Source organism: Carettochelys insculpta, chromosome 22 (assembly GCF_033958435.1).
Source record: "Carettochelys insculpta isolate YL-2023 chromosome 22, ASM3395843v1, whole genome shotgun sequence".
In the NCBI taxonomy this organism is placed as follows: domain Eukaryota; kingdom Metazoa; phylum Chordata; order Testudines; family Carettochelyidae; genus Carettochelys; species Carettochelys insculpta.
Genome location: NC_134158.1, coordinates 10377106 through 10395661, shown reverse-complemented (window position 1 = coordinate 10395661; position 18556 = coordinate 10377106). Strand labels below are relative to the sequence as shown.

The following is an 18556-nucleotide window of genomic DNA, read 5'->3' as shown; positions in this document are numbered from 1 at the left end:
ACAGAAACGCACTGCCACACATACTAGTGCACAAATACACACTAACGCACTACAGAACCACTGGCACGTGCACACGCTGGCACACAAACACACACACACTGACACGCACCAGTGAACACACACTGGCACACAAACACACTCGTGCTCATGCACTGACACACACGGATATGCAAATACACACCATATACACACACACACACGGATACACAAAATCACACCTTCATACACACACACACACACACACACACGGATACGCAAATACACACACACACAAATACACACCTTCATACACACACACACGGATACGGATACGCAAATACACACACACTAATACACAAATACACACCTTCATACACACACAGATATGCAAATACACACCTTCATACTCACACACACACACACGGATACCCAAATACACACCTTCATACACACACACACACACACACACAGATACACAAATACATACCTTCAAAGACACACACGCACACAGAGGAGTGGGTCGGTCGCTCCACTGCAGGCATAGCAAGAGTTAAAAACAGCCCTGGGTAAGGGCTGTCCCAGCAGCCAATCAGGGGGAGGCTAGCAGCAGCCAATCAGGGCTGGCCCAGGCCCTATAAGAAGCCACCTGTAGGGGAGACCCCCATTCAGGCCCCAGCACTGGAGGGGTCTGTGTGGGGCTGGAGGTCCTGGGGGGGGGGGGGGCTGGGCAGTGTAGTGCAGCAGGAGGGGGCGGGTCCAGGCACAGCCAATGGGAACAGCTGTGATGTTGGGGTGGGGTGGGACCAGGCTGGGGGTCACTGGGGTGAGGGGGAAAGGGGGGCTCCCTGAGGGTGGTCACACACGCCTGCACACAGACATGGACACACATACACACACCCCAGGCAGAGGCAGGCTGGACGGACACGCACACCCCTAGGCCCACACGGGCAGAGGCAGGCCCTACAGACACACACACACACACGGACACTCACACCCCGGCTTGTCCAGCCCCGTCCCAGGCCCGGCACTTGCCGTCCAGCCGCTCGCGCCGAATTCAGCGCCCGGCTCTGACCGGGAGGAGGAGCAGCTGGACACACAGACACACCAACTCCCCCAAGCCATCGCCGGCAGCAGCCGTGGGGCGGGATTTCAACTCCGCCCAGCCACTCGTGGGGCCATTTACCCACAGCCCTGGGGCACAGGGGCCTGAGTTTGCCAACAGCACGGACGGACGGACGGACAAGGCCTGCTTTGCACCCGGAGAGGTGAGCAGAGATCGTGCCACTGGCTTTATTAGGGGGTGCAGGAGCTCTTCAGGGGGCTTGGGGGGTGGGAGCAGGACCATTCTCCGCAGTGGGGCAGCACCCAGGGCCCTGACTCAGTGCCCGGTGCTAGTTGCAGAAGTCGCCATGGCAGCAGGTGTAGTAGGTGACGTAGCTGAGCGCGGCCCAGGTGGCGGCACCCTCGGTATTGCACTTCGCCGCAGCCACACAGTTCTTCCGCACGATGGGCTTCTGGCCAGCTGGGGGGAGAAGGCGTGAGCGGTCGGAGCCGGCGAGGGCGGGACAGGGGGCCCGGAGCGGTCGGAGCCGGCGAGGGCGGGACAGGGGGCCCGGAGCGGTCGGAGCGGGCAACGGGAGGATGGGGGCCCAGAGTAGTTGGAGCCGGCGAGGGCAGGATGGGGGCCTGCAGTGCTCAGAGCTGGCGAGGGCAGGATAGGGAACTGGGAGCGGTTGGAGCCAGTGAGGGCAGGATGAGGGCCTGGAACGGTTGAAGCCGGTGAGGTTGGAACAGAGGGGAACCAGAGCGGGCGGGAGGCCTGGAGCAGTTGGAGCCTGCGAGGGCTGGACGGGGGGAACCGGAGCGGTTGGAGCCGGCGAGGGCCGGACAGGGGGGGCTGGAGCCGGCGAGGGCAGGACAGAGGGGAACTGGAGCAGGCAGGGGGCCCGGAACAGTTGGAGCTGGCGAGGGCCGGACAGGGGGGAACCGGAGCGGCTGGAGCCGGCAAGGGCCGGACAGGGGGGAACTGGAGCGGCTGGAGCTGGAGCAGGCAGGGGGCCCGGAACAGTTGGAGCCGGTGAGGGCCGGACAGGGGGGAACCAGAGGGGGCGGGGGGCCTGGAGCGGTTGGAGCTGGCGAGGGCCAGACAGAGGGGAGCCGGAGCAGGCGGGGGGCCTGGAGCGGTTGGAGCTGGCGAGGGCCGGACAGAGGGGAGCCGGAGCAGGCGGGGGGCCTGGAGCGGTTGGAGCCGGTGAGGGCCGGACAGGGGGGAACCAGAGGGGGCGGGGGGCCTGGAGCGGTTGGAGCCGGCGAGGGCCGGACAGGGGGGAACCGGAGCGGTTGGAGCCGGCGAGGGCCGGACAGGGGGGAACCGGAGCAGTTGGAGCTGGCGAGGGCCGGACAGGGGGGAACCGGAGCAGGCGGGGGGCCTGGAGCAGTTGGAGCCGGTGAGGGCCGGACAGGGGGGAACCAGAGGGGGCGGGGGGCCTGGAGCGGTTGGAGCTGGCGAGGGCCGGACGAGGGGAGCCGGAGCAGGCGGGGGGCCTGGAGCGGTTGGAGCCGGAGCAGGCGGGGGGTACCTGCGTGGCCGCGGATGGTGGCACAGAGCTCCCCGGGCTGGCAGGTGACGGCGCTCAGGTCGCAGGGCGCGTCAGCGGCGGTGAAGTCGCACTTCAGGCACTGCAGGGCGGCCCCTGGGGACACAGCTGGGGTGAGACGGGGGGCTGCTCCTGCCCCCCCAGATACGCCCCAGCAGGCAGCCCCCGGGGAGTCCCACAGCGCTGGCACGGGGAGGGACCTCGGGGGTCGCCGCCTCCGGTCCCTGCAGCGCGCTCACGGCGTGTGTCCAACGGCTCTGAAATACCCCGCGGTGGGGACCCGGTGCTGCCTGGGGGAGCATCTCCCAACGTCCAGCCTCAGTCTCCCCGGCTGCAGCTTGAGCCCATTGCCTTGCCCTGTCCCCAGAGGCCGGGGAATGAGTCTCCTCTTCCTTGGGGCCTTGGAGATGCTTGTGACATCACGTCCCCCTCAGCCCCTTTCCCTCCTTGCTCGGCTTCTGACCCCCCAGCGCCTGAGGCCTGCCCCACGTTCCCCACCCCCCTCCCAAGGCGGGGCCAGAACCGGACCCACAGCCCCCAGGTCCCCTCTGAGCCAGCGAGTCGCTCCCCGGGGGCGCAGATGTGCCCCTCCCCGCCTGCGGCACTCGGCGTTGGACGAGCTGGGGCCGGGCCGGGGCAGAGTTAAGGGGACAAGGGCAAGGCTGGGGGTTACGGGGGGGGATGTTGGGGGGGAAATGGGGGGCCAGGCCAGGACTCAGGCTGGGAAGGGGACCAGGGAAAGACCCACCTCCCTCTAGCCGCCCTGTGAGGGTTAAAATGGGTCCACTCACCACATTCCCAGGGGAAGCGCTGGGGGATGGGCCTGGGGGTCCCCTGCCCCCCAGGCTCTGCCCCCCAGCCCTGTCAGTGCCCTCCACTCCTGCCCCCCAGGCCTTCCACTGCCCCCCACTCCTGCCCCACAGTCCCTGCCCCACAGCCTTGCCAGCGCCCCTCACTCCCACCCCACAGCCCTGCCACTGCCCCTCACTCCTGCCCCACAGCTCCTGCCCCCAAAGCCCTGCTGGTGCCGCTCACTCCTGCCCCACAGCCCCGCCGGTGCTCCTCACTCCTGCCCCACAGCTCCTGCCTCCACAGCCCTGCCACTGCCCCTCACTCCCGCCCCACAGCTCCTGCCTCCACAGCCTTGCCACTGCCCCACAGGCCCTGCCCCACAGCCCTGCCGGTGCTGCTCACTCCTGCCCCACAGCCCCGCCGGTGCTCCTCACTCCTGCCCCACAGCTCCTGCCTCCACAGCCCTGCCACTGCCCCTCACTCCCGCCCCACAGCTCCTGCCTCCACAGCCTTGCCACTGCCCCACAGGCCCTGCCCCACAGCCCTGCTGGTGCCCCTCACTCTGGCCCCACAGCCCCTGCCCCCCAGCCCTGCCGCCGCGCCTCACTCTGGCCCCCAGCCCCCCCACTCTGACTCACACCAGTAACCCAGGCCTGTGGACAAAGGTCACCTCTCCGCTGGGGCGAAATCTCTGGCGCAGCTAAAAATACTCCTGGGGGGCCCGGCTGGCGCCTCCAACGTGCCCCCCACCCCTGGCCTGGCTGCACCCATCGGGGGACGCGAGATCTGGGCCTCAGGCCGGATTTCCAGCCTCAGAAATAACCCCCCCCCACCGTACTCCCGCTGGGCCTGGCCCCCCAGCGTGCCCCCAGCCCAGCCGCTGTCGCTCGGGGGGCACCGGTAACCACGAGGGGCCGCCCGCCTGTGCCGATTTCTCCCCATGCCCGAACCGGGAAGAGCACCGCCCTGGCTGCCCCACGTCGCCCTCCCGCGCCTGGGGCGTGAGCGCCCAGGAGCCCAGAACAGGCAGAGTTAAGGGTATCTTGGGGAGACACCTTTGCGCCGGCCCCTCCTTCCCCCCGGGGGGGCCTTGGGAGTTCAGCTCTTCCCGTGGGGCAGGACAGCGGGGGCGGGGGGGATCCTTGGCGCGCTTTGCACCCCGAACGCTCAGGGCGTGCCTCAGTTTCCCTGCCTGCTGCGCGGAGTAGGGGGAGGGCCCAGCAGCCGGGGGGCGGCTGAAGATGGGGGGGCCGAGGGGAGGGGAGGGGCGAGCGGGGGCTTGGCGGGCGGCTCAGCACCCCCGGGGTTCGGGGCTCACCCAGCCCGGCGCAGGCCAGCGCGGCCAGGCACAGCAGCGCGGCTCGGCCCATGGCGGCGCCTCCGGAGCCACTCGGGGGGGTCGGGCTGTGTCCGCGGCGCGGCGGGGCGGGGCGGGGGGCGGGGCCTCGACTGGCACGGGGGGGGGGGGGGGGGGGAGGGGGACGGGTGTACGGCTGGACACGCGCACGCACCAACACACACACCAACACATACACTAACACAAATACACACCCACACAAATACACACCCACACAAATACACACACACCAACACATACACTAACACAAACACACACACACAAATACGCACACACCAGCACATACACTAACACAAATACACCCACACATACACACAAATACACACACACCAGAACACCAACACATACACACACACTAGCACATACACAAACACAAACACACACCCCCACACATACACACACACCAACACACCCACACAAATACACACACACCAACACATACACTAACACAAACACACACACACAAATACGCACACACCAGCACATACACTAACACAAATACACCCACACATACACACAAATACACACACACCAGAACACCAACACATACACACACACTAGCACATACACAAACACAAACACACACCCCCACACATACACACACACCAACACACCCACACAAATACACACACACCAACACATACACTAACACAAACACACACACACAAATACGCACACACCAGCACATACACTAACACAAATACACCCACACATACACACAAATACACACACACCAGAACACCAACACATACACACACACTAGCACATACACAAACACAAACACACACCCCCACACATACACACACACCAACACATACACTAACACAAATACACACACACCAACACACCCACACACACCAACACATACACTAACACAAATACACACACACCAACACACCCACACATACCAACACATACACGAACACAAATACACACACACCAACACACCCACACACACCAACACATACACGAACACAAATACACACACACCAGCACACCCACACATACACACACACAACACATACACTAACACAAATACACACCCCCACACATACACACACACCAACACATACACTAACACAAATACACACACACCAGCACACCCACACATACACACACACCAACACATACACTAACACACATACACACACACCCCCACACCCACACACACACCCACACCCACACACACACCCACACCCACCAACACATACACACACACCCCCACACCCACACATACCAACACATACACTAACACAAATACACACACACACATCAACACATGTAAATGAATACACACAGTCTCAAATGCACACACACACTGACAAATGCACAAACACACACACTCAGACCCACACACACATACAAAAACAAACATTGCTTTCTCTCCCACAAATACACACACTCACTCACACTAACACCAACACTCACAAATACACACTCATTCACGCTCACACACAAACACATGCAAATACACATATACTAACACACATTCAGGCAACACACTCAGTCACACACAAGTATGCAAATAAACACACAAACATGCTCCCACGCATTCATGCCCACTCACAAAAACACACCCTCTTGCTCATATACATACACACTCATACATGTGGTAACGCCAATCTACCCACAAACACTTAGATGCACAAATACACACATACGCACTCAAGCATGGTTGTACACACACTCATACACAAATCTACACACAAACACTCTTACACACCCGAACACAAATGCACTCATAAACCACACACTCCAATACAGACACACTGAAGACAGCCCGGGGCAGAGAGACGCACAACAGGAAATCAGTAACACACAGTCCTGTCCCTCACACACACACACACACACACACACACACACACACACAGGCCTAGCACACACAGAGCACATCCAAACAGACAGCCATGTGTAGCGCACACACAGGGTGCAGGTGAAAACACATCCACTAACACACACAGTGGGAAAGTTACCACACCCCCAACGCAACACAACACAACACAGTCACACACGAGGCACAACCCCCCCATGAATCCACAAGGTGAGGATACGCTCACAACGCGCGCGCGCGCGCACACACACACACACACACACACACACACACACACACACCCGGCAGAGACAGGCACAGCAACACACACAGGGAGAAACCCCCCAAGAAATACACGTGGCTTTGTTGGTGCCCCACAGCCCCTCCCCCAACTCCCGCCCCACAGGCCCCGCGGTCGCGTCGGTCGGAGCCGGGTGTGTGCTTGGCGCTGCCGGCGCCGCTCTGGCCCGAGCACAGCGAGTCCAGGTGGGGCGGCGGCCCCCACCCCGCCCGGCCCGGCCGCGCAGCCCGCAGGGCCCCAGCACGCTTCGGAGACGCGTTGGGGCGCTTGACCCAAGGGCGCCCCGGGGACCCCACGGCCCCGCCCTCCCGTGGGGTTGTGACATCAGCGCTGCAACGACCAATCAGAGGCGCCCTTGTTCTGTGCCCCGTCCGGGTGTGGAGGTGAGAAACTCGCCCCCCAGAGCCCCCCAGCCCTCCCCCCAGTCACCCCCGGGGCCCCCCAACCCTCCCCCCGGAGTCCCCTAACCCTCCCCCCAGTCATTCCCCTGGGCCCCCCAACCCCACCCCCATCACCCCCCGGGGCCCCCAACCCTCCCCCCAACCCTCCCCCCGGGGCCCCCCAACCCTCCCCCCGGGGCCCCCTAACCCTCCCCCCAGTCACCCCTGGGACCCGCCCCTGTCACCCCCAACCCTCCCCCCAGTCACCCCCAGAGCCCCCCAACTCTCCCCCCGGGGCCCCCTTACCCTCCCCCCAGTCACTCCCCTGGCCCCCCCAACCCTGCCCCCTCATCCCCTGGGGCCCCCCAATCACCCCCCAGGGGGATTAACTTTTGTTGTGCTCCAAGCCCCACACACGGGCACCACCTGGAGAGGCGCCGCCACCGCCGGCTGTGGGTCCCTGACTCCCCGGGGCAGCCCCAGTGCTCAGTTCAAAGGGTCGCTGTCTGGGCCTCCTGCCCCCGCCGGCCAGGCAGGGATCCCAGGCGTCCTGGCCCCAGCCCCCCTACCCCAGCCGGGCAGAGAACCCACGCGTCCTGCCCCACTCGGTCCCTCACGCCAGCCCCGGTGGCTGAGTCACAGCCACGCTCGCCCCCTGCTTGGCTGGCGAAATTCCTGGGGGTGGGGGGGTGAAGCCAGGAGGAAGTTGTGGAGTTATGGGGCAGGGAGGGGCCTGGGCCCCTGCTGGCCCTAAGGGCTGCTCAGCCGGGGACGGGCTGGACACGTCGCCCCCATGGGGCTTCTGGATAATCCCCCCGGCCCAGGGCAGGACTTGGGGGGCACAGCCTGTCCCCTCTAGGGACATTGGCTCCCCCCATCCCAGGGCAGGGCTGAGGGGCAGGGAGAGGGGGCACCGGCAGGGCTGTGGGGCAGGGGCTGTGGGGTGGGAGTGAAGGGCACTGGGAGGGCTGGGGGTCAGGGAGAGGGGGCACTGGGAGGGCTGTGGGGTGGGAGTGGGGGTCACCGGCAGGGCTGTGGGGCGGGAGTGGGGGTCACCGGCAGGGCTGTGGGGCGGGAGTGAAGGGCACCGGCAGGGCTGTGGGGTGGGAGTGGGGGTCACCGGCAGGGCTGGGGGGCTGGAGTGAGAGGCACCGGCAGGGCTGTAGGGTGAGAGTGTGGGGCACCGGCAGGACTGGGGGGCACCGGGAGGACTGGGGGGCAGGAGTGGGGCGCAGCAGCAAGGCTGGGGGGCCTTTCCCAGGCAGGCCACTCCAAGGGGCCAGCTGCCCCTCCCCTCCCCTCCCCTCCCCTCCCAGCCCGTGGGCGTCTCCTCCCTGGGCTCCACCTCTGGGCCACTCCCCGGTGCAGAGGGATAAAGCCGGGGACAGCCCCGCCCCCGCCTCAGTTTCCCCAGGGGCTCTCAGCTGCATCTCTTCTGCCTCCCCCGGCTGGTCAGTTTCAGCCTCTGCTGGGGCTGCCCTGAAACGGACCAGGATGAGCCGAGTCCTGCTGCTCCCGCTGGCCCTGCTGCTCCTCTGGGCCCAGGGTGAGTCGGGGCTCGGGGGGCTGGTGGTTAGAGCAGGGGCTGGGAGCCAGGACTCCTGGGTTCTCCCCGGCGCCGGGAGGGCAGTGGGGGCTGGTGGTTAGAGCAGGGGGCTGGGAGCCAGGACTCCTGGGTTCTTTCCTGGCTCACCTCTCTCCCAAGCCCCAAACTTGTAATCCATTCGGTGCCCTCATGTGGGGCAACGCTGATCCCGAGCTGGCTGCACATTCCCACTCTTCCAGCAGCTACTCCAGGGGCCCAGCCCGGGAGGTGGGGGGGCTTGAAACAGTCATGGATGAAGCCTGGTTCCACAGGGGACCTCGAAGCAGCTTTTTCTCGCTGTGTTTTGGTTGCCAGGGCGGCTGGGGGCTCTCGCTCATCACAGGGAGGGTTTTTAATCCCTTCCCCAGGTGGGGAACCTGGAATCTGCCCCTCCCTGCCCCAGAGACTTCTCTGCTTCCAGCCGCGGCCGTCGGGGGCCGTCCCATGGGTGCTACTCCTGGGGTGGGGCACCTCTGCAAGCAGCCCTGGGGCTGACACCCGCTGTGGGGTGGGGCAGGGGCAGCCGGGCTCCACGGTGAGGGGGCCCTGGGATGACTCAGAGGCACTCGACAGGCTCGAGGGTCCCCGTGGGTGGCAGCGTCTGCCTCGGTGACAGGCACAACGCCCCACGTGAGCCGCGGCATGTGGGTTCCCTGGCATGACACAGCAGCAGGGAAGGCCCCTGGGGAGGGGACCCAGGAGTCCTGGCTCCGGGCCGTGCCCTGATTTGACCACCAGACCCCACTGCCCTCCCCAGCTGTGCGCTAGCCCTGCCAGGGGAACTGCTTTCCCCAGGGGGCTCGGGGTGGCAGCTGTGTGTGCTCTGGGATTGCAGTGGGCTTTCCGTGCTCCACCCTAGAGGCAGCCGCACCTCTCTGCTGGCGCAGGGGGAGCCAGTCGTGCTGTGCCCCAGAGGCAGCCGCATCTCCGTGCCAGGCACTCTTGGCAGTTGTGTGGCTTCCCCTGGCCACAGGTCTCCAGGTCTGGGTGAGACCCATGAGTGAGTCAGGGCCTCTCCGCGGCCTGGTTCTCACGCAGTGCCTGGCGTGTGGGTGCCAGGTGGCTCCTTGCCCTCCTGCCTCGCCAATCCGGCAGGGAGCCCCCGGCCGGGCAGGGGGTCCTGGGCACCTGTGATGGGGTTCTGGGGTCCCCCAAGCTCTGCACCCTGTCCGCAGGCAGGAGAGTCTCTCACTCAGCAGTAAAACAGCAGGTTTATTAGCCGACAGGACACAGCATCATACAGAGGAGTCAGTACAGCCGGCAGAGACAGCCAGTCCAATTCATGTTGGGGAGAGGAGGCCCCGAGGGGCCCCCAGAGCTGGGGCCTGGCCCCCTCCTTTCTCTCTCTCTCTCTCCCAGCCCAGACTAACTGCTTCCAACTCCCAGTTCCAATTCAAACCCCTCAGGCTCCACCTCCTCCTTTGTCTGCAGCCCAGAGGTGTCACCTGGGCACCAGGTTCCCCTCAGCAGGAGCCCCACACCCTCTGTGAGCCACTCACATACACACAGGTATCCCCCACTTCATCACATCACCTCTTGCCTGGGCCTCGGCTCCGCTCCCCTCTGCACTGGGGCAGAAGCTACAAAGGTCGGGCTCCCACCTGCCCCTCGTCATGCTAACCACTAGGGCCCCCTGCTCTAACCACCAGCCCCCACTGCCCTCGCAGAGCCAGGAGCCCTGGCTCCAGCCCCCCGACACGCGGCTGACGTACCTCCTGTCTCTCCCCACAGCCGAGGCTCTGATCTGCAGGGTCTGCAAGTTCAAGGTGGGAGCCATGTGCTTCCGCTCCGAGCAGCCCTGCCGGGCGAACCCGGATGAGTACTGCGACACCACCAAGGCCTACCTGGGTCAGTGCCAGCGCCGGGAGCCTGCCCCGGGCCCGTCCCCGCCCCCCGCCGGGCGCCCGCCTGGGCCCATCCCCACCCCCCACCTGCCCTGGGCCCGTCCCCGCCCCCCGCCGGGCACCCACCTGGGCCCGTCCCCGCCCCCCGCCGGGCGCCCTGCCCAGGCCCGTCCCCGCCCCCCGCCGGGAGCCTGCCCCGGGCCCGTCCCCACCCCCCACCTGCCCTGGGCCCGTCCCCGCCCCCCGCCGGGCGCCCACCTGGGCCCGTCCCCGCCCCCTGCCGGGTGCCCACCTGGGTCTGTTCCCACCCGGGTCTGTTCCCACCCAACCTGGGCCCATCCCTGCCCCCTGCCGGGCGCCCTGCCTGGGCCCATCCCTGCCCCCTGCCGGGCGCCCTGCCTGGGCCCGTCCCTGCCCCCCGCCGGGCGCCCGCCTGGGCCCGTCCCTGCCCCACACCAGGCGCCTGCCTGGGTCCGTCCCCGCCCCCAGCAGGGCACCCACCTGGGTCTGTCCCCACCCAACCTGGGCCCATCCCCGCCCCGCACCTGGCACCCGCCTAGGCCCATCCTGCGCCCGCTCAGGGCTGCCCCTCCTCTCCCGGCAGGCCAGCTCCCGCTGTTCTCCAAGTTCGGCTGCAGCCGGCGCCGTGAGCACTGCAACGTCACGGAGAAGAAGGACGACATCTTTGAGATCAGCTACAACCGGACCTGCTGCGAGACCGACCTGTGCAACGCCGCAGGCCCTGGGCCCCAGGTGGCTGGGCTGCTGCTGCTCCCCGGGCTGGGGGCCCTGCTGGGCTGGGGGCTGCTGAGATAACGCCTCCATGGCGGCCCCGGCCCAGGGCTTTGCTCTGCTCTGTTCCTCCAGCCGCAGCTCCGCTCCACCCCGTCGAGTCGCCTTTCCCAGCCGCCTCGCCCCAGGCCTCTTCCAGAGCGACCGGTCGTCCCCCCTCCCCAGCGAGCCGCCCGCGCCCTCCCCACTTCCCGCCCCCCGCCTCAGGACAGGGTGGGGTCCCCAGGAGCATGGTCTTGAAGGGCAGCGACGCCCGGCCCTGAGCCACTGTGGCCAGAGCTCACTGGGCAGGAGCCCAGGTCAAGCTCCCCTGGGGTGGTGCCAGCCCTGGCTGAGCCTAAGGCAGCTGTCCGGGCCTTCTGGGAGACGCTGGCGGGTAACTGAGTCACAGCAGTGAGCGGCTGCTGCAACCCCAAGCCCTGGGACAGCCACGCCAGGGGCCGCAGCTGGAGGTCGCCCACAGGGACCAGGCGGGCCCGCCATCGCCGCCTTCTGCCTTGGGGGGCCAGGCGTGGCCCCAGCAGCTGCCTGGGGCTGGCGGGTTTGTGGCGGTGGGCCTGTACGGCAAATGGAGGAATAAAGGTGTGAGCCGGTGCATGTCCCTGCAGTTACCTGTGCCGGGGGCTGCGCCGAAGGGGGCTCCAGGGACGGGGAGCACGGACAAGGCCGGGGCGGGAGGGTGCTGTGAAACCCACAGCACAAAGGGGGACTCGGCTCCAAGCGCTCACAGTCCAGCTGCCAGCCACGGGCACCCACGACCCCGGCAGGCCACGCACGGGGGGCACTGGGGGCAGCCGCCAGCCATGGGCACCCACGTCCCCGGCACATGGCAGACGGGGGGCCCAAGGCAGCATTGCCCGTGGTTCTGGGGGGCCCAGGCGTTGGCAGCGGGGCGATCGCTCGGTGTGCCGGACCCAGCGGGACAGCGGGGGAGGAAGCCGAGCAGGGTGAAGGTCGGGGGAGCGAAGGCTCCTCCGAGGGCGAGTGAGCAGGACGTGGGAGCCGCAGGCGGGACCCTCGGGGGGCGACGGGGAAGGGTGGGCCTGCGTGGGGGCGGGCGGTGCAGAGGGGGAAGGTGGACACAGCCCCCGGGGCGGGGGGCACAGAGGGGCTCTGTGAGGTGGGCTGGCCAGGACTCACCGTGCACATGAACACAGCTCGACCCTGCCTCAGCAGGACCTGGCCCGGGCCCGGGTGGCACTTTCTGCCCTCCAGCAATGTCCCCGCCCAGGAACGGGGGGGGCTCGGGTCCCAATCTCAGCTGCTGGGGTACATGCCAGGGGGGCAGAGAATCAGAGAGGGAGGTGGGGGGCAGGAGCAGGCGGGGGGTGGGGTTCAGGGCCTGGAGCCAGGACCCCTGGGTTCTCACTGGCGCTGGGAGGGCAGTGGGGGCTGGTGGTTAGACCAGGGCGTGGAGCCAGGACTCCTGGGTTCTCTCCTGGCACTGGGAGGGCAGTGGGGGCTGGTGGTCGGAGCAGGGGCTGGGAGCCAGGACTCCATGTTCTCCAGGCTCAGCACCTCAGGGTGGGGAGAAACAGAGGCGCCAGGATCCATCGCTCCCAGGTGCCGACGTGCACCGGGGGTGGCCAGAGGCTTGGAACTGACTCGCTGGCCCTGCAGGCAGAAGCAGACACAGGCCGTGGGGGTGAGATCTCCCTTGGAGGCCCAGTGGGGATGGGGGTGGGCAGGGCTCAGCCGCGCGGGGCGAAGATGAACCACTGGGTCCCTTTTCACCCGGGGATACGCTGCAGGGAGTTCCCTGGCGCCCGGCTTTGCACCAGGGCCACCGCGCTGCGGATCTGGGTCTGACTTCAGCCCGAGGACACCTGGTTCCCTCCTTGGCCCTGGGAGGGCAGTGGGGCCCGGGGTGGAGGCTGGGGAGCAGCCAGGACTCCTGGGTTCTCTCCTGGCACTGGGAGGGCTGTGGGGGCTGGTGGTTAGAGCAGGGGCTGGGAGCCAGGACTCCTGGGTTCTCTCCTGGTACTGGGAGGGCAGTGGGGGCTGGTGGCTAGAGCAGGGGCTGGGAGCCAGGACTCCTGGGTTCTCCCTGGCGCTGGGAGGGCTGTGGGGGCTGGTGGTTAGAGCAGGGGCTGGGAACCAGGACTCCTGGGTTCTCCCTGGCACTGGGAGGGCATTGGGGGCTGGTGGTTAGAGCAGGGCCTGGAGCCAGGACTCCTGGGTTCTCCCTGGCGCTGTGGGGCAGTGGGGGCTGGTGGTTAGAGCAGGGCCTGGAGCCAGGACTCCTGGGTTCTCCCCGGCACTGGGAGGGCAGTGGGGGTTGGTGGTTAGAGCAGGGGGCTGAGAGCCAGGACTCCTGGGTTCTCCCCGGCGCTGTGGGGCAGTGGGGGCTGGTGGTTAGAGCAGGGCCTGGAGCCAGGACTCCTGGGTTCTCCCCGGTGCTGTGGGGCAGTGGGGGCTCGTGGTTAGAGCAGGGGCTGGGAGCCAGGACTCCTGGGTTCTCTCCCAGACCCCCACCCCACTGGCTGTGACATCTGTTCTGGGCCCCGGGGGTGTGTCTGTGGCTGGAGCTGGTGGGGAGGTGCCACCCCAGACTCACTGCAGCCTGGGATCCCCCAGCTCCACACCCGCACATCACAGGCCCTGTGGTGAGGCTGCCTGCGCCCCCCTGGGGACCGGGGGGTGTTGCAGGGGGTGTTTGTGTTTACTGGGGTAAGGGTGTGTGTGTTTGCGCTGTGCGTGTGTCAGTGGTGTGTGTGTGTGTGTGTGTGTGTCCATGTGTATCAGGGTGCATTTGTAGCTTTGGTGTATATAGATTGTGCATGTGAAGGTGTGTAGTTGGGTTGGTGTGTGTGTGTGTGTAATTGTGTGAAGCTGGGATGCATGTGTGTAGGGGTGTGTGTTTAGTTGCTCATGCGTATTGTTGTGGGTGTGCACTTTTGTCTGTAGCTGGGTGGTTGTGTGTGTGTGTGTGTGCGCAGTTGTGCATGTAGCTGGGCTGGGTGTGTATGTATTTGTGTGTGTAGCTGGGCTGTGTGCAGCTGTGAGTAGCTGTTTTTGTGTGTTTGTGTAGCTGTGTGTCGTCTGTGTTTGTGTGCTTGTATGTAGGGGTTTGTGTGTGTAGCTCTGTGTATGTGTGTGTCCCTCCCCACACTTTCCTCGGTGACTCACTGGTCTCGGGCTATATTTACGCCCTGCGATCATGTGTCCTGCTCCCCAGCCCCCCCCATTTGGCACTGTGTCCCCCCCCGTCCCCACCCCCGTTCATATATAATGGGCACAGCCTGGCCCAGCTGACTCACCCGCCAGCCGCCCGTCCGTCCAGCCGCCCGTCCGTCCGTCCGTCGTCGCCCCCCACCATGGGCAAACTCCTGCTGCTCTGCCTGGCCGCCCTCAGCTGTTTCGGCATCGGTAGGTCCGGCCCTGCCCCACTGCCCCTGCCCCCCGGCACCCACCCTGCCCTCCATCGGCCCGGCCCTGGGACAGGCGCGCACCACCCAGCAAACCAAAATGGGAAGGGGGGGTTGGACCTGTCTGTGGGACAGCTTGGGGGACCAAGCCCCCCCTTTGGGCAGGGAATCCCCCCACGTGCTCTGCCCAGCTGGGGGGTGGGGGTCACCAGCTCACTGGCTGCAAATGGGCGAGGAGTCAACCCACTGCTGCCACCAGCTGGGGAGCTGGGCCCTGGCAGCCCCCCAGCACCCCAACAGGCCCATTTCTCCCACAAACTCACGGCTCTTCTCGAGGGGCAGCAGAACCCCCCGACATGCACACACCTCGGGCCCCCCGTTTCCCAGGACTCCCTGGTTGAGCCCCATGAGCGACCCCCCCCGCACTTGGGGTGGGGCTGGGAGGCAAGATGCCTGGGTTCCCCTCCCGTGGACAACTCCCTGGAAATAGCCCCACCCCCAGCTCTCTTCCTGCTTCCTTAGCTTCCCTGTGGGGGATCCAGCTGGAAGGGGGGCCCCCCCCACTGCCTGGGGCTGCCCTGGGGCAGCGCTGCCCTGCCCTGCCCTACTTCCCACCGGCCGGGGCACCCGCGCTCCCACCCGCACGGGTATCGGGGGTGGGGACGCTGGGGTCCTTGGCTGGGGCCAGGCAGGGCGCTGGCCGGAGTTGCTGGGGTGGGGCCAACTGGCCAGGGGAGTTGTGTGCAGTGGCCCCACACACGCACACCCCCACACCCCAATGGGAACACACATACACATACCAGCGGGGGGACACAAACACAAACGCCGGCAACACACACGGCTACGGCACACAAACACACGCCAGTGCAGACACACAGATGCCAGCAGGACACACACACACACACACACCCCAGCAGCAACACACAAACACAAATGCCAGTGGAGACACACATGCCAGAGGGACACACACACACACACACACACCCCAGCAGCAACACACAAACACACATGCCAGTGGAGACACACATGCCAGAGGGACACACACACACACACACACACCAGCGGGGACACACAAAGACATACATGCCAGTGGGGACACAAACACACCAGCAGCAACACACACACACACACACACACACACGCCTGGCCCTGGGGAAGGAATCCAGGCCTGGGTTTGACTGGATGCCAGTTTTCCAGGCGGGGTTGTTTTTTCCGTGGTTGGAGCCGGTGCTCGCCAGCACACACCCAGCCCTGCACATGGGCTGGCACGTGCGCTCCCTGGGCCGCGTGTGTGTGCTGTGTGGGGCTCGCGGCGCTAGGTGTGTGCTCAGGAACGAGCCCCTGCACGCGGCTGCCGGGAGCGGTGTTGCACGCACCGCCCTGGCGCTCCTGCCGTAGGTGCACGTCCCTGGGCCTTTCTTTTCCACCGTGGGCTGGGTGCCTCGTGGGGGCCAAAGTCGGGCTGAGCCTAAGTCCCAGGATCCTGCTGTTTCAAAGGGGCCAAGCATAAAGGGCTCCTTATCGATCCCACTGCTCTCCCCAGGTCCGGTCAATCCCATCCCACTGCTGACACCAATGCTAGCGAACCCAATCTCCTTCTGATGCACACGTGTGACAGAAACCGATCCCACTCTCCCACCAATGCTAGCAAATCTAATCTCCTTCTGCCGTACACGTGTGGCAGAAACCAATCCCACCGTTCCCACCAATGCTAGCGAATCCAATCTCCTCCTGCCGCACACGTGACACTGATCCCACCAACACCAACATTAGTGAATAGTTTCCTTCTGCCGCACACGTGACAGACATCAATCCCACCTCTGCCACCAGTGCTAGCGAATCTAGGCTCCTCCTGCTGCACATGTGGGACAGACACTGATCCCACCACTTCCACCAACACTAGGAAATCCAATCTTCTGTTGCACACATGACAGACACTGATCCCACTGCTAACACCAGAGCTAGTGAATCCAGTTTCCCTCTGCCACAAACGTGTGACAGACACCAATGCTAGCAAATCCAGTCCCCTTTTACCACGTCACAGGTGCTGATCCCACGTCTCACAGCGACACTAGTGAATCCAATCTCCCTTTGCCACACACGTTACAGCCACCAATCCCTCTGCTGCCACCAATGCTAGCACATCCAGTCTCCTGCCACACAGGTGTCGGGCTCTGATCCCACTACTCCCACCAATGCTATGGACTCCAATCCTTTTTCCAGCTCCCACGCTCCAGAACCTGACTCTGCCACCAGTGCACCTGGCTCTGCACCCCCCCACTAGGCCCGGAAGGAGACCGATGTGCTCTCGCCCTTTCTCTCTCCCTCCCCAGCTGCGGCCTTGCAGTGCCTGAAGTGTGACTTCACCATGTTTGACATCCCCTGTCACACCACCACCGTCACCTGCCAGGACGGGCAGCAGTGCGCCATCATCCGCGGCCGCGCAGGTAACGCCCCCCCGCCCCCTCCTCGCTGGCCCCTTCTCTGTTCCTCCCCTGCCCCCGGAGCCATTTCTCTGCCCCCTCCCCCTCTGTCTGACTCCGTCTCGTGCTCCCGCCAGCCGGCCGCAAGCTGATCATGAAGAAGAACTGCGTGGACAAGCTGAAATGCGGCACCAACGACACCTCCACCTGGGCGGGCATCTCCTACACCACCTCCTACTACTGCTGCGAGGGTGACTACTGCAACTCGGCCGCCGGCGCCGGGGCCCGGCTCTCCCTGGCCGCAGGGCTGGCCGCGCTGGGCGCCTGGCTCGCCCGGGGCCTCTAACCCCTGCAAAAGAGGGAATCCTTTCTGTTGGAGGTCAAAAAACCGAGCCTGGCCTTACCTTTAAATAGCCACGCCCCCTTTCTTCTTAAAGGGGCACCCGTTAGCACAGGCAGGGACTTAATTTTCGGCCTTTTCGGGGTCACCTTAAAGCGTTTTAACCCGGGGCCGGGGGAAAGACCCTCGGGGTCTGTCCAGAGACAGAAAATGTAATCCCCCTGGCCTTTCTCAGTAAGCTTCTTCACTCGTTTGCGGTTTCTTTCTGTCCTGTCCCACGCTCGTCTGATTGGCCACCCCCCGGCGCAGCCCCCAAACCAGCCCCCAATGGCGCGCTGCTGTCTTCGTGCGACCTGCCCCCAAAAACGGGCGAGCACCCACCCCTGCCGGCTCCCGATGACACTGCTGTGTCCATGAGGGAGCCGTGGCGGTGGAAGAAAGCCCCGCTAAGAGTGGGGTGTGGGGCACCCCAGCCTTGGGGCCCCTCTCTGCCATTGCCAACCACACTCAATGGCACAGCCAACCCCCACCAGCCAGGTGTGCCCAGTGTGCCAACCCGTGCCACAGACCTCCGCGGCCAGAGGTGCTCCGGGGCTCTGGCATGACCCTGTTGGTGTGAGAAGTGGGATCTGTGAGGGGAGGGCTGTAGGTGGGGACAGACACCCTGTCTCCAACTGTTTCCCCCGAACGCCTGGCCTGAGCGGTTGCAGCTGCCTACAGCTCTGCAGACTCGGTGCTCACGGCCTCCCAGCCCGGCCACGCCTGGTCCCACTTCTCACCCAGCTGCAGCTGCTCCCCACGGGCAGGTGCCACCCCGCCCCCCAGTGCCCCTGCAGGCCGGGCGAGAAGGGCTGGGTGCCCGGTGTTGGCCCCGCCGACTGGGCTCCCAACTTGGGGCTGCCCTCGACTGGGTCGGGGGTCAGGGCCTCAGTTTCCCTGCGCTTGTTCTCCTGTAACGCACCCAGAATAAACCCTGCCCTGGCTCCGA

The 18556-nt window shown here is 65.4% G+C and overlaps 2 protein-coding genes across 3 annotated transcripts; both read left to right on the top strand.

Moving 5' to 3' along the window:
* The first annotated feature begins 809 nt into the window (after positions 1-809).
* Positions 810-12031, top strand: LY6G6C (lymphocyte antigen 6 family member G6C). 2 transcript variants are annotated; one of them, XM_075017719.1, is made up of 5 exons: positions 810-1244; positions 6942-7219; positions 8673-8762; positions 10533-10649; positions 11250-12031. In XM_075017719.1, the coding sequence occupies exons 3-5, from the start codon at positions 8711-8713 to the stop codon at positions 11459-11461; spliced, it is 381 nt and encodes a 126-aa protein (XP_074873820.1). In that variant the 5' UTR covers positions 810-1244; positions 6942-7219; positions 8673-8710; the 3' UTR covers positions 11462-12031. The 2 variants fall into 2 exon arrangements, with proteins under 2 accessions (XP_074873820.1, XP_074873819.1); XM_075017718.1 differs by lacking the exon at positions 6942-7219.
* Positions 12032-14646: 2615 nt separating this feature from the next.
* On the top strand, positions 14647-18556 carry SPACA4 (sperm acrosome associated 4). Its single transcript, XM_075017720.1, has 3 exons — positions 14647-14806; positions 17139-17252; positions 17366-18556. Exons 1-3 carry the CDS (start codon positions 14755-14757, stop codon positions 17572-17574), a joined length of 375 nt encoding a protein of 124 aa, XP_074873821.1. The 5' UTR covers positions 14647-14754; the 3' UTR covers positions 17575-18556.

Bases quoted from the DNA above. Each gene is read 5' to 3' on its own strand.
- LY6G6C (XM_075017718.1), top strand. From the start codon at position 8,711: ATGAGCCGAGTCCTGCTGCTCCCGCTGGCCCTGCTGCTCCTCTGGGCC. The intron at 8,763-10,532 runs GTGAGTCGGGGC...CTCTCCCCACAG, and splicing joins GCTGCTCCTCTGGGCCCAGG to CCGAGGCTCTGATCTGCAGG. The intron at 10,650-11,249 runs GTCAGTGCCAGC...CTCTCCCGGCAG, and splicing joins CACCACCAAGGCCTACCTGG to GCCAGCTCCCGCTGTTCTCC.
- SPACA4 (XM_075017720.1), top strand. From the start codon at position 14,755: ATGGGCAAACTCCTGCTGCTCTGCCTGGCCGCCCTCAGCTGTTTCGGC. The intron at 14,807-17,138 runs GTAGGTCCGGCC...CTCCCTCCCCAG, and splicing joins CCTCAGCTGTTTCGGCATCG to CTGCGGCCTTGCAGTGCCTG. The intron at 17,253-17,365 runs GTAACGCCCCCC...TGCTCCCGCCAG, and splicing joins CATCATCCGCGGCCGCGCAG to CCGGCCGCAAGCTGATCATG.